This window comes from Hemicordylus capensis, chromosome 7, assembly GCF_027244095.1.
Source record: "Hemicordylus capensis ecotype Gifberg chromosome 7, rHemCap1.1.pri, whole genome shotgun sequence".
Classification (NCBI taxonomy): Eukaryota; Metazoa; Chordata; class Lepidosauria; order Squamata; family Cordylidae; genus Hemicordylus; species Hemicordylus capensis.
The window spans coordinates 13,465,838-13,487,760 of NC_069663.1; the positions used below are offsets into that span (position 1 = coordinate 13,465,838).

General features: G+C 45.4%; 1 protein-coding gene across 3 annotated transcripts; it reads left to right on the forward strand.

Moving 5' to 3' along the window:
* Positions 1-884: 884 nt before the first annotated feature.
* On the forward strand, positions 885-19,986 carry LOC128332967 (digestive cysteine proteinase 2-like). Of its 3 annotated transcripts, none has more exons than XM_053267835.1 (11): positions 885-976; positions 1,424-1,483; positions 4,305-4,397; positions 5,779-5,951; positions 7,467-7,752; positions 10,130-10,331; positions 11,038-11,231; positions 12,772-12,863; positions 15,083-15,244; positions 17,086-17,275; positions 17,663-19,986. In XM_053267835.1, the coding sequence occupies exons 1-11, from the start codon at positions 937-939 to the stop codon at positions 17,848-17,850; spliced, it is 1,680 nt and encodes a 559-aa protein (XP_053123810.1). In that variant the 5' UTR covers positions 885-936; the 3' UTR covers positions 17,851-19,986. The 3 variants fall into 3 exon arrangements, with proteins under 3 accessions (XP_053123810.1, XP_053123811.1, XP_053123812.1); XM_053267836.1 differs by having other exon boundaries at positions 7,512-7,752; XM_053267837.1 differs by lacking the exon at positions 4,305-4,397 and having other exon boundaries at positions 922-976.
* The last annotated feature ends 1,937 nt before the right edge of the window (positions 19,987-21,923 follow it).

The window sequence follows — 21,923 nt, forward strand, 5'->3', positions numbered from 1 at the left end:
TGTTTGGAACAGAATCTCTCCTTTTTGCACCCAGGAGGGGATGCCTCCTTCCCAGTGCATTATGGGGCAATTAAGTTCCAAATGTGGGGGATTTCAACCCACCCAGGTTTGGAGCTAACTTGCCCCATAATGTACCAGGGCACCCCCTTCCAATAAAAGGGCAACACAAGGCCCACATTATGTTCGATACTCAGACATTATGTTCACACATTATGTTCAATACTCGTACAACGAGAGTTCAGTGTACACAGATCTGTACATAGGTACAGTCATTCATATGTTATGTTGAACACAAGTACAGAAGTACATTTCCTATCTGTCCCCTGCATTTGAAGGGCCTCTGTCCAGGTTCACTTTTTAAAAGAACATAGGTTTTTTTTAAAAAAAATCTTCTTCTTCTTCTTTATCTAGGTGTGCCTCAGGCACAAAAACTTTGAGAAACTGCTGTGAGGAGAGCTGGTCTTGTGGTAGTAAGCATTAATTGTCCCCTTAGCTAAGCAGGGTCTGCCCTGTTTGTTTTTGAATGGGAGACTACATGTGAGTACTGCAAGACATTCCCCTTAGGGGATGGGGCCGCTCTGGGAAGAGCACCTGCATGCAATTTCCCTCCCTGGCATCTCCAAGATAAGACTGAGAGAAACTCCTGCCAGTGCCCGCTACCTTGGAGAAGCTGCTGCCAGTCTGTGTAGACAATACTGAGCAAGATCTACCAATGGTCTGACTCAGACTATGGCAGCTGCCTATGTGGCTATATTCCTATTAGCAGCCAAGAGGATCAAGGCCTTCTCCAGCCCCATGCTTGAACTCCGCTGCATTTCTTGCCCCACCCTTTGAGAAGGGTCATTTTCACCCATTGGCTAGTTGACGGTTGCTTCATAAAACAGCTCCTTTTTAAGGAACGAGAAGCAGTCTCTCTGACCTGGGTCTGTTGCAGGAATGGAGGTGCTTCTCTTGTTAGTATGTGCTTGGATCCATGGTAAGAGTGGCTGTCTTTTCTCTTTTGTTGTCCTTTGAATTAGTGGCATATTAGTAGATGTTGCCAGGATGGATGTTGTCTCAAGGCTGTTATTTGTCTCAAGGCTTGGAGGCAAATGTGGCTGGAGTGTTCTGTACAATAGCTGAGCAGATTCAAGGATAAAGTGGAATTGCTAAACCTCATACTATTGAATCCAGGGCAGAATGTGGAAAGATCCTATACGGCTTAATAAACTGGAGCAGAATGGCACTGAATCCAGAAAACTGTAGAGGTCTGCATATGTACAGTGGACTTGGAAATAATATCTTATGTTCCTCGCACCCACATCCTGTTTCTTTAATATATTGGGTCATTATTGTATTTGAGAAAAGATCCTTGTTAATGAAAATCTTTACCATTAGATGTGAAAAGGAATAAGATGAGCTTGTTCTTTCTTTTCCATTTCAGCTGTGGTTTGCACACCTCTGCAGAGGCTACCCAATTTTGGGGATGTCTATCATATTACAGGTAATGTTCTGCGCACCCTTGAATGTTTCTGGAATAATATGTGCTTTGCAGAATAATAACCATTTGCAGAGGAATGGTTCCAGGGTCTTGATTAAGGATTGTGGTGGAGCTTCTGTGACATTCCCAAAACTTCACATAGCAGGGTTTACCATTATCATTATTATTATTATTACATTTATATCCCACTCTTCCTCCAAGGAGCCCAGAGCGGTGTACTACATACTTGAGTTTCTCTTTCACAACAACCCTGTGAAGTAGGTTAGGCTGAGAGAGAAGTGACTGGCCCAGAGTCACCCAGCTAGTCTCATGGCTGAATGGGGATTTGAACTCGGGTCTCCCCGGTCCTAGTCCAGCACTCTAACCATTACATTAAGCTTTATTTTCTATTCTATTATTATTGTTTATCACATTTGTAAACTGCCTAATATATAGATCTACTTGGTTTCACAAAGGCAAGATTATGACAGCTGGGCTCCTTTGTTCTCCGGACCCTAAACAGGGTTGGAGGTGAGAGCACAGAGTCAGGGTAGGAGAGCCATGGTGGGCACTGTATGTTTGCAAAGATCAAGTTAGGATAGACTGGGAAACAGCAGAACAAGAATTGGTTGGAATATTTGACTGCACTGAACAAGGATGCAATAGAGACTATGATTTTTTAACATATAGCACTTCTTCACATATTTTAACCCCCATCCCTTTAAGATTCTTAGATTGTTTCCATGTTCTGCTTTCAACGGCTGGCTTTCTTGTGTTTCTCCAGTACCAACTCAGCACTAGGAAGATTTTCACACCCAGCTTTTAGTTCGCGTCTCCTCCAGAATGGAGGTGTGTATCCACATATCAGCCAAATGTACCCCAAAGTCTTTGCAAGCTATCAAGTTCACACCCAATTCAGGTTTTTCATTGCGCGTTGGAGTGTAGCCTGATTTTATATCCGGGGTTAAAAAAAAAAAATCCACCTTTTGTGTCCGGTTTTTTGAGCAACTTCTTCAAACTCACAGCAAAGCCTGGCAGAAAACCCGCAGTAAAGCCTGCTGTGTGGGAAATCTCTTGATGAAGTGGGTTGTCACCCACTAAAGCTTATGCAACGTGAAACCATCTTATGATCTTTTCAGTTGGTCTCCGAGTGCCACCTGTTACTTCTTTACACATACATCTACGTTTCTTTGGTTGCAAGAATCGCATCCTGAATCGTATCGTCTTCTCCGATGCATCGTCTTCTCCGCTAGTCAGTTTCATTATGCTGGAGCAGTGCAGGAGGAGAGAGCAAGCAGAGTTGCCAGCTTCCAGCCCAGAGATCCCCCCCAACATTGCACCCGGCCAGCAACCTACCCTGCGCAGAGGAGGTGGAAGGGAGTGAGCTATGGGAAGCAGCCACAGTCTGTTGTCTTATCTGGGGGAGGGAGGAATTGGCAGCTCTGGAGCTACACCCTTTGATTTGGGTTGCTATGCCTTTTGGTGTGGGTTTACACATTTAAACTCTTTGGTGTGAATTTCAGTTTAAACTCAAAGAAGGCAACCTTGGCTCTCTAGGAAATTTCCCACACCCGTCTTTTAGCCCACATCTCCTCCAGAATGGTAGTATAAACGCAGAAGCTGAGAAAAATAAATGTTAAACTAGGTTCTTCTGGTTACCTTCTCAATCTTAGATCTCTTTTCCTTAATCCTGCTTTTGGAAAAAGAAAAGGGAAATTACTTATTAATTCATTAAACTTCATCAACCTTCTGATGTTTCGAGTTATTTGTTATTCTGATGTTTCGAGTTATTTGTTATTCTGATGTTTCGAGTTATTTGTTATTCTGATGTTTCGAGTTATTTGTTATTCTGATGTTTCGAGTTATTTGACAGATGCACTGGTGCTTCTTTGCTCTGTATTTATCTTTGCTCTGTATTTATACTTGCATATGCCACTTATGACAACAAAAGGTGTTTCATAATCAAGGTGGTTCATAATCAAATTGTATGTCCACTGATGTCACCCTGGCATCAGAAGATGGAAACAAAAGCTGTGTCATCAGCATGGTGACAATTATAATATAAAATGGAAAGAGGTGTGATAAGAGGAGGACTTCTGCATCTCATGGGATGGAGTGCCCTGAATGGGGGAATGTGTGCTGAATAGAGCCCCATATATGCAGACTTCCCACCCCAGTGCAAATCTGTCCAACTGCAACATATTGCTGGCTAAATCAAATTCCTAAACCAGTGTGGTTTAGTGGTTAGAGTGTTGGACTAAGACTGTGGAGACCAGAGTTCAAATCCCCATTCAGCCATAAAACTCACTGGGTGGCTCTGAGCCAGTCATTTATTTCTCAGCCTGGCCTACTTCACAGAGTTGTTGTGGGGACAAGCATAATAACCATGTACACCACTCTGGGCTCCTCAGAGGAAGAGCAGGATATACATATAAAAAAACAAGTTTTAAAAAATTCCTTGGCATTGGAAAGAAGCACTAGTTCCTATGGCTGTTTTGTTGTTTTTTGTTTGTTTGACAACCTGCGCTGGAAGCAGGAAATAACTAATTCAGAATAAATTCCTGTGCAGTGATTAAAATGGATGGATGTGTTCTGTCAGAACTCTCCAAATGGTAGTACTCTTGAACCCATCACCCCCTGCCTACTTTCCCCACTTCACCATCATTGTTCTAGCTCCGGAGCTCCCAGCCTTGGTTCCTCCGATGATGTTGGACTACAGGCCCTGTCATCCCCTCTTGCAATGGCTGCTGTGGCAGGGGATGATGGGAGCTGTATCCTAACAGCATCTGGGGACCCAAGGTCCCCTGCTCTAACTCAACAGTTGCCACCATCTTACTTCCTCCAGGGATCCTCAAGCTGCCTTATGCTGAAATAGAAGAGCCCTTTGAGGCCTGGTTCAATGCAGCCGAAGGAAAGAGCCGTATCCAGTATTATCACGGTAAACAGAGGAATGCTGTGTGTTGTGCCAGCCTGCCTGACCTCATATTTGTGCAACATTAGTGTCAGGAAATGTTTTCTGCTAGAAGCGTGATAGGGGTGGGTGGGTTAGAGATCCTAATGAGATATGAAACCAGCAAGAGTCAAGCCCGGCATCAGCGGTCCTCGACCCACTTTGAGTGTTGGCTGGGGGCATGGAGCATCATCAGAGGGCCCGTGGCTGGCCCCTGAAACCAGCCTGCCCACTGCTGCTACTCCTTCCCAGTGGTGGCTTGACTGTGTGACTATAAATTGGCTCTGTCCTAGGGACATAGGAAGCTGCCTTATACCGAGTCAAACCTTTGGTCCATCTAGCTCAGTATTGTCGACACTGACTGGCACTGCAGTGGCTTCTCCAAGACTGCAGGCAGGAGGCTCTCTCAGCCCTATCTTGGGGATGCTGCCAGGGAGGGAACTTGGTACCCTCTGCATGCAAGCATGCCCTCCTGTTCGCCAATGAGCTTCCTGAGACTCCTGTGATGATGCAAGGGTCTCTGGAGGAAGCTCACTATTGTCTGCTCTAACTGGCAGCAGCTTTCCAGGGTTTCAGGCAGGGGTCTCTCTCAGCCCAACTTGGAGATGCTGCCAGGGACTGAATCTGGGACCTTCTGCATGCGAAGCAGATACTCTACCATTGGGGTGAGGGGGGAAAGGGAAGGAATAACCTCACGAGCCAGTGGTGAGGAGAGCTGGTCTTGTGGCAGCAAGCATGAATTATTCCCATTTGCTAAGCAGGGTCCACCCTGGTTTGTATTTGAATAGAAGGCTTCATCTGTGAGCACTGTAAGGTATTCCCCTTAGGGGAGGGAGCCGCTCTGGGAACAGAAGGTTCCAGGTTCCCTCCCTGGCAGCATCTCCAAGATAGGGCTGAGAGAAACTCCTGCCTGCAACCTTGGAGAAGCTGCTGCCAGTCTGTGCAGACAATATTGGGGTAGATGGACCAATGCTCTGACTTGGTATAAGGCATCTTCCTACGTCTGCAACTGCCCAGCACCAACGGAGAAGTCCTCCCCACTGGATCCTGGCCAGCTTATCAGGCCGTAGTGATAAGCAGCACTGGATGCTTCTGCTTCAATGGAAGTGCCCTTTTAGATTTCCCACTCTGAGGGCATCTGGGGATTCTAAACAAGCACTGGAGCGGTGGTGGCCCTGAAGGAAAAGCTGCTGCTGTGCTCAGTAAGTTGGCTGCCTCCGCCTGGCCATCAAAGGGTGGGGGTGGGAATGCTGTGGACAGTGGGGCTGAGTATTATAAGGGGGCCCAGTGGAGAGCTTTGCTTCTGGTAGTGACTCTGATGCAGAGTAATAAAACATGTGGTGCAATGATGCTTCTCCCTTTTCTTTAGGTCAGGTGATCACTTACCAGTTTGGTTCTATGAAGCCTTTTGGGACCAGCTTCAAAGTGACTCCAGAAAGCACAGAAACCAGGCTCAACATTAGGAAGTGTTTCCAAATCAATGGCACACACCTAAATCCCATAAGGCCTCAGAGTGTCTTTCCTGGCCTAAATGAATTCCAGGTGAGTCCCTTGGTCTCCTTTTGTCCAGAAGATGTGGGGGGTATGTTGGGGCAAGCAGAGCAGGTAGGAATTTGGGTTTTATAGCAGGGCTATGGGGGTTGTCAGTAAACAAACCTCTTCATTTCATTTCATGTTGAAATGAAAATTATCTCGAGGATTTGAACTTTGAAACATTTTCTGAAGTTGAACACTGAAGGCTACCTAAACAACATGGATGAATTTTAAGGGGGAAATGTGATATATTAACTTCCCAGGTTGACAGCCTTTAAGACCTTGCTTTTGCTAAAGTATCCAGAATTGGGAAGGATGGCAGGATGGGTGGTGGGGAGGGAAGGAAAGAACATGAGGGAGCAATACATCTGAATGGTTTAAAAAAAAAAAGATGGAGTCAAAGATAGAGTTCAATCAAATTTATTTCAGCTTTAAAATATATGTAATCTACATGTTTGTAGTAGTTTACAACTGAATTATTTTGCTATCTTTGGCTTTGAGCGCATATAACAAAAGAACAAACCTAGGAAGCTGTCTTAGTTAAATAATTGGTCTAGGTGAGTATTGCCTTCATGGACTGGCAGTGCTCTTCAAGGTTCTAGGCAGGAGTCTTTCCAGCCCTACCTGGAGTTACTGGCAGAGTCTGAACCTGCGACCTTCTGCAAAGCAGATGCTCAGCCACTGAGCCGTGGCCTCATCCTGTGAAGTGATTTCATAAACATTGGGAATGGATTAATAACCCAGGTCACAGTCAGTGTTCCCTCTAGAAGGGATTCCCAGATGTTGTTGACTACAACTCCCATAATCCCCAAACAAAAGTTGTTGCAGCTTGGGATTCTGGGACTTGTGGTCAACAATATCTGGGAGTCCCTGTTCGAAGGAACACTGGTCAGGCTAATTCAATACCAGCAGCCCTTTACCTAAAAGCAAAGGATGCATTGGGAACTACTGAGTTTTATCATGCACATTTCCCCTAGCTACAGAGACTGCCAGTTCCTTGTATAGTTAATGGCACATGGCAGAACTTGTGGATGTGTATGCACACCTGTGCAGATGCCCCCAGAGGGGAGAGATTCTAGGAGCTACTGGCTTTTTTGCACAAAAATTTGTGAATATTTAAGAGAACACTTTCTTCATGAACCCTGCCACCTAAGATCATCAGGGGAGGTGCAGTTGTGGTTGCCACTGGCTCAGTTGGTGGCCAGTCAAAACTGGGCCTTTTCTAGGGTTGCCCCAGGACTTTGGAACATACTTCCTAACAAAATTAGTTCCTCCCCTTCTCTGGATGTTTTTAAGAAGGACCTGCAAACATACCTGTTTAATCAGGCTTTTAATTCATAGTTGTAAAGTTCTAAATTGTCGAGTTTTTTAATCTGTCGTACAGTTGTTTTCTGTTCATGTCTTAATTGTTGTGCTTTATTGTAAACCACCCAGAGATTTCTATATGGGGTGGCATAGCAATGTGACAAATAAATTAAATTGATAAACATCATTTGAACATAGCCTCCCCACTATCCCATTAAGGATCTCAACATTTCACCCTCGTGCTCTCACTCTCCAAATCTCCAGCCTGTACAGCAGGAATACCACAATGGACGGTACTGCACAGTCCTGGAAAGCATCTCGTACTGGGGCAAGAAGAAGAATATCTACAAGTTGTGGGTGGCAGATGCTTCCACTAAGCCTGTGCCAGTGCACTATGAGATGCAGGGATTCAACAGTCTCCTCGGCTCCCACTACGACAAGTACGAAATCGACTACACCAGCTTCTCCCACACCTTCCCGTCAGACGTCTTTGATCTCCCCCATGGTATGTGCAGTTAGTGCTGCTTGCTTGAGTCTCAGAACAAAGTTTCACCTGTCACATGGGAAGCCTCCCTTTTCTGCTGCTTGAAACCAAAAAAGGTACATATAGCTGTGGTCATGTCTAACCACTCCCCAGCTAACCATGGGCAAAGGGACCTATTTGGGCCAGGAAAAGGCACAGTTTCAGCTGTGATAAATTGGGGTGCAGCAGAAGCACACACAGAGTAGAATGCCCCATCTGCCCAGCAGCCTGAAATCCTGAATCTAAGGTGAATCTTCAACAACCTTCTACACTGCTAGATTAAAAACTATGTGGTGGGTGGGTGCGATTCATGCTAGAGGTCAAGGTTGGCCTAAGGTATTGTGGCACCTGACGGGAGGTTGAAACATGTGCGGCTTTGTTCAGACCTTTTGAAATCAGTGGGGCAGGGATGGGCAGGGATGCAGTCCCAGTACTTTATCCTCCTCCAGGATCCCAGCAGGGATCCTTTGCTTTCTATGTGGAAATATGTTCTGTTCTTGATATTCCAACTGTTTATTACCATTCTCCTCCTCTTAGGAACATAGCAAGCTGCCTTCTACTGAGTAATCTAGCTCATTACCTCACTGGCTGGCAGCAGCTCTCCAAGGTTTCAGGCAGGAGGCTTTCCCAGACCTACCTGGAGATGCTGTCAGGGATTGAACTGGGGACTGCCCGCGCACAAGTCCTACAGTGGACTAGGGTCAGGACGTCCAAAAAGGAATGAGAGGAAATCACCACTGAAATGCACTGGTTCCTTCTAAATGGCCATGAAATGCACTGAATTTCCAAATGGCCAATGGCCATCTGGAAATTCCATGCATTCCTATGGCCATTTGGAAAGAAGTAGCACATTTCAGTGGGCATTTCCTATCATTAATTCTAGTACATTCTCTGGAGTCTACATGATCCTTGACTTCTTGTAACAGAATCCCACCAAATTATTGCATTTATCTGATTGAAGGGTGTGACCATTGGGGCATGGCTATCAGGGTAGGGGTGGCTATGAACTGTCATGGAGAGCGCCTGCACTTCTGAATTGGCAACTACATCACTGCTTGAAATTACCTTCTATGGCTATTTGAGGACTTCTCTGGTTCCTCTTTTCAAAATAGACCTAGGTTTTGACATATTTGGGATTATCTACCTTTCAAGGACCCTTAAGAGGTTAAATTGACATTGTCAAGACTCACTGGAAGCACTTTATTACTAGAGAACCTTTTTAATTTTCTTATTTGGAATAGACTCAGCTCTTGGCAAATTTGGAACCCATTTTTCAAGGATCTTAAGAGGCAAAATTGTGTATAGCTATATATTTTGGTTTTTTTCTTCTGATATGATAATTTTGTGTATGTAGGGTGTATATATGATTTTTTTTTTTTTTTGGTAATTGTTCATTATTGATACCATTTTAAAATATTTATGCATTGATATTTTTGGACTCTGTTTGGATTATCTACCTGAGGTAAGGTACTAAATATTGCTGGGGGCGGGGGCAACTCCATCCAACTTGATGGATCCAACTCCATCAAAACTGACCCTCACAAAACTGACTCCGTCCAACTTTCAAAACTGATGCTTGCAAGGGTCTATACCTGACCCTTGTACAGGGCAACCCCAAGGAAGTTTTTCACACCCAGCTTTTAGCTTGCATCTCCTCTGGAATAGAGGGATATATTCTGCCAAATTTACCCCGAAGTCCAAAGCTGTCAGGGAGTACTTTACACACAATCTGGGTTATTCATCGTGTGTGAGAGTGTAGCCCGATTTTTATCCAGGGTTTTAAAAAATCCACTTTTTGCATCTTTTGCGGGAACATAGGACATAGGAAACTGCCATATACTGAGTCAGACCATTGGTCTATCTAGCTCAGTATTGTCTTCACAGACTGGCAGCGACTTCTCCAAGGCTGCAGGCAGGAATCTCTCTCAGCCCTATCTTGGAGCTGCCAGGGAGGGAACTTGAAACCTTCTGCTCTTCCCAGAGCGACTTCATCCCCTGAGGGGAATCTCTTCCAGTGCTCACACATCAAGTCTCCCATTCATATGCAACCAGGGCGGACCCTGCTTAGCTGTGGGACAAGTAATGCTTGTGACCACAAGACCAGCTCTCCGAACTCTCAGTAAAGAAAATCACACCCAAAGCCTGCTGTTTGAGAGAACTCCAGGTTATTCAGAAGCAGCAGTTCTGCAGGTTTCTCCACTCGCGACAATGGGGAAACCCAGCAGAAATGCTGCTTCTGAACAGCGTCGAGAACCTGGGGCTGCCCTAGAATCCTACAGCAGCCCCAAGATTCAGTGTAACGGAGCTGTAACGTTGCACATCATGTTAGCCAGTGACTTCTGCTTTTTGTATCTCACAGATCTCAAGTGTGAATCCTGGCCTAGTGCAGCAGCAGAACACAGGATCATGGCCAATCCCATGCAAGAATTTGTCGGGGGCGCTGGAGAAGTAAGCAGGCATCATGATAATCTTTTCCATCACTATAAGAAGACATTCAGAAAGATCTACCACAGCGAACAAGAGATGGAGCACAGGAAGCACAACTTCATCCACAACATGAGGTAGGACAGGCAGCAGAGCTGAGGATCAGGAAGGGTGGACTAACTTAGTAGTACTAAGTAACTAGCTGGGTTACTAGCTGATACTTGCTGGGTGACTCTGGGCCAGTCACTTCTCTCTCAGCCTAACCTACTTCACAGGGTTGTTGTGAGGAGAAACTCAAGTATGTAGTACACCACTCTGGGCTCTTTGGAGGAAAAGTGGGATATAAATGTAAAAATAAATAAATAAACTTCAGTTGCAGGGGCCCTCAAGGTCTGGAACCACTCACAAAGCTACACATCATCATCATCATCATCATCATCATCATCATTATTATTATTACATTTTATATCCCGCTCTTCCTCCAAGGGGCCCAGAGCAGTGTACTACATACTTAAGTTTCTCTTTCACAACAACCCTGTGAAGTAGGTTAGGCTGAGAGAGAAGTGAGTGGCCCAGAGTCACCCAGCTAGTCTCATGGCTGAATGGGGATTTGAACTCGGGTCTCCTTGGTCCTAGTCCAGCACTCTAACCACTTTGTTGTCCATGGCATATGTACTCATTGACTTTGTCATTTCAGGTCAAACTGCTTCTGCAGGTTTCTCAGCATAAGCCTGCAGAACTTGTGAACAAAGACGGTAGCGGGGTGAGCACCCAAGGCATGGGCAGCAGATATGGGCAGTATCTATTGTATTGCTTCCTTCATTACTCCCCATTTCCTTTCAGATACATCCACTCCAAGAACCGGGCCAACCTGTCCTACAAGCTAGCTGTGAACCACCTGGCCGATCGTACTCCAGAGGAGATGGCAGTGCTGAGAGGGAGGCTGAAGACGGCAGTGCACAATAATGGGTGGCCATTCCCATCACATGGCTATAATGATCTCATGCTGCCAGAGAGTCTGGACTGGAGGCTCTATGGTCAGTATGAGCTGCTTCGTTTCTGCCTGTTGGTCTTCAATGGTGGCCAGCTGTGCCGAATGGTCCACAGAAACAATGGACAGGTTCACATGATGACATTGAGAATCAGGAGCCACCAGTTCTAAGACCATGCCTACAAGCCTGACTTCCAGTGTCAGGATGGCTGTGCCAACTCCGAGCATGCCAATATCAGCATTCCCACCCTACTTGCGGTTCCCAACCCAACATCTGTGATCAAGGTTTGAAGTTGGTTACAGACGTTGGGTTTGGAACTGCAAGTAGGAAGGAACAGAAAGGGCTTAGACAAATTATACGCAGAAACGTAAGTTTGGGGCAGTATAGAAATATTTTAAATTAATTAATTAAATTAATAAATAAATTCATGGAGAACAGGTCTATCCATGGCTACTAGTCTTGATGGCTAATAGGCTATCTCCAGACTTGGAGGCAAGATGCCTCCGAATATCAGTGGCAGGGGAGCAATGGTGGGAGTGGGGGCATGCCTTCATCTCCTGGTTGGGGCTTCCTGTGGGTTTGTGTGGGTAACAGAATGCTGGACTGGATAGGCCTTGGGCCTGATCCAGCAGGGCTGTTCTCATGTTTTTATGGCACACCCATCCCAACCCTGGAAGCCAGGAACCAGCGGTTCCCGGTTCTGTGTCATGGCAACCCATCCATTCTATCATTCCAAGTACAAGTGGGAAAACCAAGTCTGCATTTTGGATATTAGCATATTGAGGCCATTCTGCTTGGGGATGACAGTAGTCCGACATCGGGCTTACAATATAGACTCTCAACAAAAAGGCCTTTTATTGTGCAAAGTTGGTAAACATAAGATGTTTCGGTGGGATACACCCTCCTCAGCTAAGTAAAACAAATGAGCACAGATGAAAACCTCGGTTCCCCAGCTGTTAAATTCCTTAGACGTGATGACATACAGTTCCCTGACTGACAGCGAGATAATGGGGGGCGGGGGAGAGAATAGAGGGAAGACCTGATTCTTCTCAGAGGCTAATAAACTTCATGGCATCGGCCTGCACCTCCCAAGCATTAATGTCAGGTCTCAGTTTTTCTATAAATAATGTTTCCTTGATTTTCCTTCTTTGTAGGTTACTTTCGGTCCCTAAAATAGATATTATATTGGGCACCATTTGGCCATTTAGGATATATAGATCATCACTTTAAACTTCCAAGTCCTCAATTCAGCCTAGACCAGGGGTTCCCAACCAGTGGTACTCCCATTTAACTACAAGTTAATTAACTACAAGTTAATTTAACTACCCCTTGCTTAACTACAAGTCCCATTTATACTGGCTGGGGATGATGGGAGTTGTAGTTCAGCAGCATCTGGTGTACCACAGGTTGGGAATCCTTGGCTTGACATTTCCCCTCAGATGCATGTTTCCCCCGCAAATATCCACATACCACTAAACAGTGTGTGTGTGTGTGAGGAATTAAAAATAACAATATGATAGGAGCATGCCAACAGCATGATCGGTAATCCTCTGTCTCCACTTCTCCTTTGTCCCCACCAATAAAGGTGCTGTGACCCCAGTCAAAGACCAGGCTGTGTGTGGATCCTGCTGGAGTTTTGCTACAACTGGAACACTAGAGGGCGCTCTCTTCCTCAAGGTGAACATACAGCAGCCTGTCAATTTTTGGTAGCTGGCTTTGGGAGAGCACTCTCTTTGCAGCTGAGCAGCTCCCTGGGAGAAGCTCTTCCTTGCTAGCAGAACTGTGGGCAAAGCAAAGGCCAATCAAACCAGCTTTCTTTTGGACAATTTCATATATTTCCTTTGCCGTCAGGGGGAGCACACACAACCATCAAGACCAGCAAAATCAATCGCATCAATGTAATAGAATAATATAAACAGAACTAGTGGCTGTTGGAGAGCAAGGAGGTACCAGTGCAGTGAGGGGAGCAGGCTAACCGCCTGCCCCTTCCCGAATAACTAACTGCACCAGTGCCGCAGGGAAGGGGCCATTTTTGATGAGCTTCCCCGAGAAGCCCTCTGTGCTGAAAATATGCTCCCGGGGGCTGTAGCTCTTGCAGGATGGAACCCAACAGCTGTAACTCAGATTTGAAGTGAAGGGGAGGAGAGCTGGTCTTGTGGTGGCAAGCATGAATTGTCCCCTTTGCTAAGCCTACTTCCAGTCCAAAGAGCGGATGGGGCGGTAGGGAGGTACGCTGTTGCACCGCTGGACTGTTTTTCCAGCCTGTGCGGGGGGGGCAGAGGGAGGGGTAAGTGCACCCTCCCCTGTTCTTAAAGTTATTCAAACTGGCCAGTGTTCAAACCTGTTCAGAAGCCCATAAAAGGGCCTCCAAACCGGTTTGTGCACATCCCTAGCAGGAGCTGAAGGAGGGGGTTCGGCAGTGGAACTAGATTCCGGGGGGCTGGAGTAAGGGGGCTGCACAGCTGTCGTACCAGCAACCATCTTGGGATTCGGGATGGCTTTTTAAAGGGTTCCACTGATAGCTAGGCTCTGACTCATCCACAGTCGCAGCTGGAACAGAGCTTAAGCTTCTTCCTGAGAAGACCTCTTGCTTGCTCCCGAGGAAGCCACTTTCCAGTAAATGCTGCTGTGCTGCCAAGTGAGTTCTTGGCAGCCGCTCCTGCAGGTTGGCCCAGACCTGACCGTGGCAGGGATCCTGGGGGCTCAGCAGCTCCCTGCCTGGGGATCTGGAGGAAGTGGGAGACCCCAGGAGGTGGGTGGCTGGGGAGCCTGGGTCCCACTGCTCAGAGGTGTCTTGACGAGGGCTCTGTCAGGGTACTTCTCAGTCTGGATCGCCACAGGGGGTCTTCCTCAGGGGTCCTTTCAGGGTCCCCCTCAAGCCCAGGTTCTCCCTGGCCAGAGACCTGTCAGAGGCTATGTTAGGGTCCTTGCCCGAGGGATCTCCTTGGGCCCTATCAGGGTCCTCCTCCTCCAAGGATTCCTCAGGAGCTGAACCAGGGCAGATCCTGACAATAATGTGTGATCCCACCCTGTACTCCCTGTACATACATACATACATACATATTTTTATTGACTGTCTTTGACCAAAAGAAAAACACACACAAGATAATTGAATAAATAAGCTAAAACTTACATAGTTTACAAAAGAACGACATGATAAAATTAGATAAACATTTAGCAACTAAGAAAATAAATATTCACATAATAATATCGTCTAATTGCCCACATTTTCACTACACATCCTGGTGGCTACATAACAGAACTTAGCTACTGCATAAATCGCCGGATCTTTATCAATCAATAAATTTTTTACAAAAGAGTCATCAGAGTGTTCCATCATACCATTCGTTATTGGCTTGATTAGTCGGTGCCTTGGTTCCTGATAAAATGTACATTTTAACAGTACATGAGCCATATTTTCAAACGCGTCACCACAAGGACACTTCCGTTCTTCATAGGCTAATTTTGCATATCTCCCATATAACAGAGCCGATGGAAAGGCATTGAACCTTTCCATAGTACTGCCTATACTGGCATCCAAAGAACCACACCATTTATTCTGTGAACCTAAGCACCCAGAACTAGTTGCACAGTTCTTAGTGGGGCATATGTCAAAAGGAATGTACAGGTCAGATACAGAAGCCCACTCTCCACTGCATGGCAAGCCACTTTTGAAGGTAACTTTCAAAAGCAGGTAATGATATCACAGGTGAAGCTACTGCTTAGGAACAAACTTCCACCTGCTGTGCCCAAACATTAGGGTGCCCTTAAAAGAACTCTTTGACGGCTGGTTTGATGAGAAGTGTGAACCTGGCCAAATAATTATCAATAGAGCATCGCTGGGATTTGTTCAACGAACAGAAAGGTCTCGAGCCTCATTTTCGCTTTCCCTACAGACTGGAGTACTCGTTCCACTATCTCAGCAAGTCTTAATTGATTGCTCCTGGGGCTTTGGCAACCAAGCGTGTGATGGTGGTCAAGAGTGGAATGCCTTTGAGTGGATCATGAAGCACCATGGTATTGCCAGCTCAGAGTCCTACGGGCCTTACCTGGGCCAGGTGAGTCCAGAGTATCTGTGGTGTGAACATCTTTTTCTGTAACCTGGGTGGGGGCCAGCTTTTTTTCAAGACAGTCTTGAAAGACTTGAAAGTGGCACGGCAGGCGGCATTTTGTTACCTTTCTGGTACGCCATCTGCCACCTGGGGCAACAGCCTCTCCTCACCTCACCTCACCTCATGAAAGGGCCACGGAGGTGCAACCAGTTGCAAAAGGGCAGCTTGTACAAAAAAAGTCGCATCAAAAGAACAGGAGATCTTAACAGGAAACCCCCTGAATTCCAGGAGAATTCTGCTGCAAGACAAGAAAGGAGCAAGAGGGGCTGTTTTGTGGGGAAAGATAGAAAGTAAAAGCAACGCTGAGCATCTGCAGAAAGAGAGATTAAAAATGGCACAACCATGCCAACAAGAAGATTCGCAATATTGGCAGGAAGGGGGAAGCAAACCAATGCCTGGCGCTTTCCCAGATAGTGGGCTTTACCGCAGGATTAAGAGGGATGAAATACTGCAAGTTACAGATACGAGAGAACCTCATTACTCACGGGGGTTCTGTTCCTCGCCTCCTACTGCAAGTAATGGAACCGTGAGTAATGAGGCATTACAGCAGTGGGGAAAGGGGGAGGTTAGGTTCCAGGGTGGAAGGAAAACAGCAAAAAAACCAACAAAATGGCAAAAAACGACAACACCACTTACTGTGGCATGGCGTGGCGTGCTCCTTGGGGGTCTGCATATGTTCAGAAATTCCCCCATATGCCCAGGAGTGCCCCCAAAATGAGTAAATGCCCCGAAAAGCTTCGGAAAATTGTGGGGCGAAGTCTTTTGGGGGGGGAGAAATGACCCACAAAAATGGCCGCTCCTGGGCTCCTTTAGATAAAGTGGTGGCTCCGCGGTCACTTCTTGCCCTCTTGGAATCGCAGATACGTGGGCTTTAACTCTTCCGTATCCACGGATACTGGAAACAGCTGTCTATTAGACACTCCGTGGATAAACGGAACTGCGATTCGCAGTTCAGTGAATAACAAGGTCCAACTGTATTTCAAATTGCCTAAAAAACCGACACACAAAAGTGGATTTTTTTTTAACCTGGACATAAATCGGGCTAAGCTCTAATGTGCAATGAAAAACCCAAATTGTGTATGGAGTGCTCCCCGATAACTCGCAGGGACTTCGACTTAGCTGGATGATGTGTACACACACTTACCCTTCTGTGGTTCATCAAAGTAAAATCGCCATCTGGGAATGTGCCTGAAGGAGAGCTATTTCAGACAAGCCTGGGAACGAGAAGCAGCTCTGGATCAACCCAGTGCCCATCCCTGGTCTAGATTATCCTTTCACATCTCTCCTCTAAGGCATTGCTCAGCTGCTTCCAAGCATACCTTTACAGCCTTTAGGCAGGCCTTAGGAGGCAAATAACTTGGTGCATTTGACAACGGCAAAATTACCAGACCTTATGGCCGACATTTTGAGTATTTATACATTTATATCTCACTCTTCCTCCGAATATCTTATTAAAGATCTCTGAATATTCTGGTCCAGGCACCGCAATTAAATTTCTAGGCACTGTGGCTCCCTGGTGCCTGGGATTTGTCAAGCTCAGCCATAAGGACTAGATGCTTGCTTTTTATAACATGAAAGCTGAGATTCTCAGAAAGTCGGATTCCACAGCACATTATCTGGCTGCTCTGTGCTCCCATGGAATTACAGCAAACACACAGCCTTGACCATTAGTATTTTGCATCCACTACAGCCTGAAAAGGAGGAGGGAGTGCTAAGTGGGAGGCGTGCCCCCCAGGTGGTAATAACTTTCTGACACTGGAACTGACAATCCGCTTTCCCTCTTCCAGAATGGCTACTGCCACTACAATCGCTCCGAGCCAATGGCCGAGCTCTCTGGCTACGTCCATGTGGCCCCTGGGAATGCCACGGCCCTGAAGGCTGCTCTCTACAAGCATGGCCCCGTGGCTGTGAACATCGATGCTTCCCACAAGTCCTTTGCCTTCTATGCCAACGGCATCTACTACGAGCCAAGCTGTGGTGAGTCTGATTTGGCGCATTTGTTAGAGGCCTCTTTGGTGCATGAGAGTTTGGATGTGGCAGCTGGGTAGGCTGGTGCCACCAAGGCCAGCTTCACACATCGCGTCAACCCTGCCAAGCTTCCCACAAACTGCCGCAGCCCCACAGACAGGCATGAGCCCTACTTCTGGCCTCAGTAACTATACGCTGAGATTGGGCATGCCAAATGATCTAGGTATGTCGGGGAAACATACCAGCAGGGATTAGAACCAGTAACCTCCTGCTTGTTAGTCAAGCGTTTCCCCACTGCGCCACTTAAGGTGACTAAAAGGTAGCTACATATCTCCTATTCCAACAAACCAGCAGAAGAGCACAGTGAGTTGAAGACTCTCCCACCTTTTCTCCTAGGAAACAACACCATGGACCTAGACCATGCTGTCCTGGCTGTAGGATATGGGACCCTCCAGGGAAACGGCTACTGGCTCATCAAGAACTCCTGGTCCACCTACTGGGGCAATGATGGCTATGTCCTCATGTCCATGGAGGAGAATGACTGTGGGGTGACCACTGCTGCCACTTATCCAGTTCTAGCCTAATGGCGAAAGGTGTCACGAAGGAATTGGCCAGTCAACACAAAACCTACTTTCTAGCTGAGCTGCATTTTCCTGGACTGCTCCTTTAGAATCTGGTTAATTTGAATCTGGGGATGTGAGGAATGGCACAACCATTTCTGCTGAAACGCCTTTGCTCTGGGCTGGTCTCAAAGCCAAGTCTCTCAAGCGAGTTACTGAATGTGCATCTTGTAATTTAGGGCTTCAGTCTTGTAACTCTTTTGTTTTCATTGTGTAACTTGATTCAAGCTGCTGTGTAGTAGCACATCAAATATGTTGCCATGCTTCATTTCTCCCTAGAGCAGTTGGAAGCTGGGAGAAGGGAAACGATCAAGAACACACAAAGCTCAAGTTTTTGTGATTGGAATAAATTATGCACTGCAAACAAATGTATGGGCTGAGGTTATTTGCATTGCTGATGACTGCCATGTAATACTGTGGCCTGGTCCACACAATCACTCAAATTTAGGTTTAATGTAGGTGACTGACATTAGTGTGAGTGTGTGAACCAGTGGTGTCAGTAACCCACATTAAACCTAGATTCAGAGTGAAATAAAATACCTTATTTCTCTCTTTGCAAAGGATTAGACTGTAAAAGTGATGATTAAGCATCCCTCCCCCTGCCCTCCAAATTATGGTTTTGTGGTCTTCTCTTCTACATTTGCATCAAAATAAGATTTTGCAAAATGGATTATGGAGTATTGTTTAAAAAGCTGCCTTTCTCCTCTGCCCTTGCTTAGCCACTGAAAAACTGGGGTTTCTTCATGTATGGTTTGAAATAAGACTGGTGGTAGGCATGTATTTGTTTAGATAGCTGGCAGCTGGATAGCTTTCCTTCTTGGAAAACAATTCCCCATGAACAATTTTGAAAAGAGTTTTAAACACACCAGAGTTTTTAAAGGGTTTTAAAACACCAGAACACTTTTGCTAAAGAAAGGTTAGGACTTGTTGGTGAACAGCACTGGTTCCTGCCTCCCACCACTTAAGTCATATGCAATATTCTCTAAGCTGTTTGATGGGCTACTGCCTACAGGACTGTGTTTTCCTTGTCACAGCATCATTCTGTGAAGCAGTAAAGCCAGCGCCGTGTTGTGGCATGTGGGGGGAAAATGAGTGACCTGTCCCCAGGTGTACTATAAACTGAGAGCTCCCATTGTGGTGCAGCTTCTGAGCATATCTAAAGTGCAATCTCCAAGTCCAGAGATGCAGCTGCAAACAGGGAGACTCCTGGAAATCAGGTAGAATAAGCGCGGCTGATAACACAGGTGTCTGTACTTTAAGATGAGGGAGAGGGGAGGGGGGCAGCCGAGGAGCCAAGGAGAAGGGAGAGGCGTAAGCAGAGGAAGGAGCAAGTTAAAAAGGAGACTTATCTGAGGAACGAAGCAAGGCTGAGTATCCTTTCCTGGAGCGTTAGCAGGACGAAAAGAACTGGGTGGGGTTACCATCCGGGCACTTTTATAGCTTTAGAATTAGCATACGTCCTGCCCTGGAGCGAGCATGGGATGATAACCCAGGGAGTTGTCCTCACACGGCAGCCGAGAATAAGCGCGGCTGATAACACAGGTGTCTGTACATGCATATGTGCTTTCTGTGTGAATGACTTTATTTTAAACATGCATGTTGAACTGGCCCCCTCAAATGGAGGGTACAGAATGTACAAGTTGCTGTATATGTGTTGAATATAATGTGAATCATCCAGCTACCATTCAGATAAAGAACATGTGTGTGAATAACCTTAGAAGCACTTGGTACATATCAGGTCCTTCCAATTTTACTCGTCTCCTGGGCGTTTTCCAAATTACACGCTGCAACCGTTTTGCAACATGTCCTCGAAGTGCCCTTCCGTATTGCCCGTGTTTTGACATGATCACTGTGCTGTCAGCAGGGTGCTATTCATATTTCCAATGGCTTGTTTCAGATTTTATTGATGCGTTGTAGCCCTATAGCATATGTGCATTGCAGGAAAGTAGCTGTATTTTTTCGTTGTAGGAGGCTTGCGGTGTGGTGTGGAGTGGACAGTTCAAATCACAATGCAAAGATTTGTTGATTTTTACAGCCCCTTTCGGTCTTGTTCATGAAATAATCTTTCCATGAAATAAAATATTTTTATTTTTCCACTCAGGTTCTTGTGCAAAGGTGCAACCCTATTTTCATTTGCTTTTGGCTTTTGTTTTCGATTGCATTTGCTTTTGTTTTTCATCAGACTTATTTTTCAGACACATTCATGTTTCCTCTGTTTTTTTGCTCGCTGTAGATTGGCTGGCTTATTGAGCAGATCAAGGATCTGTTGACATGTCAAGCCACAATTTTGAGCTTTGTGCAAAGGCAGAGATTTTTTAAAAAACGAGTTTGTCGCAGCAGCGGTTCCCTGCCCCCTCCGCAACCCCCATTGGCGAAATAGAGGAGGAGGAGCAGGCTGTGAATGCAATTCACATGGAATATGAATTTTTTTTTTTTAGATTGTGAGCCCTTTGGGGACAGGGATCCATCTTATTTAATTTAATTTTAGATCCCGCTTAGCTTGTTTTAGGAAGGCCCCACTCTGAATGCCTGTGCACACACAGTGCCTTGATACTGCCACCCAGAACAAAATTCATTCCACACAGAAATGAAAAAAGTTAGAGGGACCAATGGTAGATGTGCGCAAAATTGGTGTCAAAGTGGACAACTTTACAGGGCTGCAAGTGTCCCTAGAATCCAGTGCTGTTTGTTTCACATTCACAGCTGACTGCTATGAGAATGCAAATCTACTGCAAAGTATTAATGGCATATTCTCTTAGCAGCTCATTTGTAGGATGCTGTGAACAGTGCCACAGTGCATCAGGCAGAAAGCCACTAGGTGTGTATCTGTAGGAGTGATTGTAGATCTGTTGAATTACATTTACTACAATAAGTGGCATCTTGGGGGAGCAATGTTCCTTGCAGAGATGCATCAGACAGAAAGTAATCAGGGGCATCTCTAGCAAATGATTGCGGAAGAGGCACCTGTTTACAAGTCCCCTCCCCAGCCCAATGTTGAGTTGCAAGACCAAGGAAAAGTGTGGGAGCATGGAACCTCATTTGCAAAGCCAGCATAATATACAAGCATGTGTAATGTCTTTGCTAGGGATGATCAGATTACTTTATTACTGTCATTAACAATGACATAGTGCCGGAGTTAAGGTTACCACTTTCACTTACAATTTCCGCTGTCATCTTAAACTGAAGGTTTTTGATTGAATGTGAATGTTTTATTATTTGTGCACAATATAAAGTAATGGGGTGGTTTATGCTTCTTGAATTTCTACTAATCATTGTCCAACACTCCTTAGAATCTTAATGCTTAAATAACAGCAAATTATTTATTATTGGTATTAGACTTCCAGCCTAATACACATGGCACAAAGAGGCAGGGAAAGTGAAAGAAAAAAACAAGCAAATTTAGGCTTGGAAAATGTTGCTGGGTTTTGTTTTGTGTTTTTTTAAAAGACCAGATACAGGGAAGAATCCTGCTGGCCAGGTTCATTAATAGTGTGTGAGAAGGGATGAGATGAAGAAGCCTAATGGAAGTTGGTCCTTAGATTCACAGAGAGGGCTGAACTGTCTTTCCTTTCCCATCTGATAGTTGCCAAGTGGGTGAGCTATTAATAGAGAGCCCATTCTAGCAGGAAGGAAACCAATGGGAATATTTCTCTCTACAGTTATTATCTCAAGCAATTCAACTAGATGCTTAATTAGCAGTTTCTATTTTTCACCTTCACCTTTTCACCTTCGCAGTTTTAACTATATTTCAAATATCCTGCCAATTCAACTGTAATCATTTCCCAACTTTTAATGTCCAGTCCTGTATTGTTGGTTCTTTTAAACCTTTCCAATGGGACACATATGTCAATCTTGCTGTAGTTAAGTGTTTTAAATATGGAATTTGTATGGAGTTCACCAGCATAATTTAATAAGTATAACTAATCAGACATCTGAAACATTTTGCTTAATTTTTTATTTATCTCAGATTTATCTCTCTTTTTTGTGTGCCTGATGCTCCAGTGGTAGATAAAGTCTGCTTTCTTATTATTACAGTA

Coding starts and splice junctions, on each gene's coding strand:
- LOC128332967 (XM_053267835.1), top strand. CDS start 937: ATGGAGGTGCTTCTCTTGTTAGTATGTGCTTGGATCCATG. Junction 5,952..7,466: donor CTGGCCTAAATGAATTCCAG/GTGAGTCCCTTG, acceptor TATCCCATTAAG/GATCTCAACATTTCACCCTC. Junction 7,753..10,129: donor CGTCTTTGATCTCCCCCATG/GTATGTGCAGTT, acceptor TGTATCTCACAG/ATCTCAAGTGTGAATCCTGG.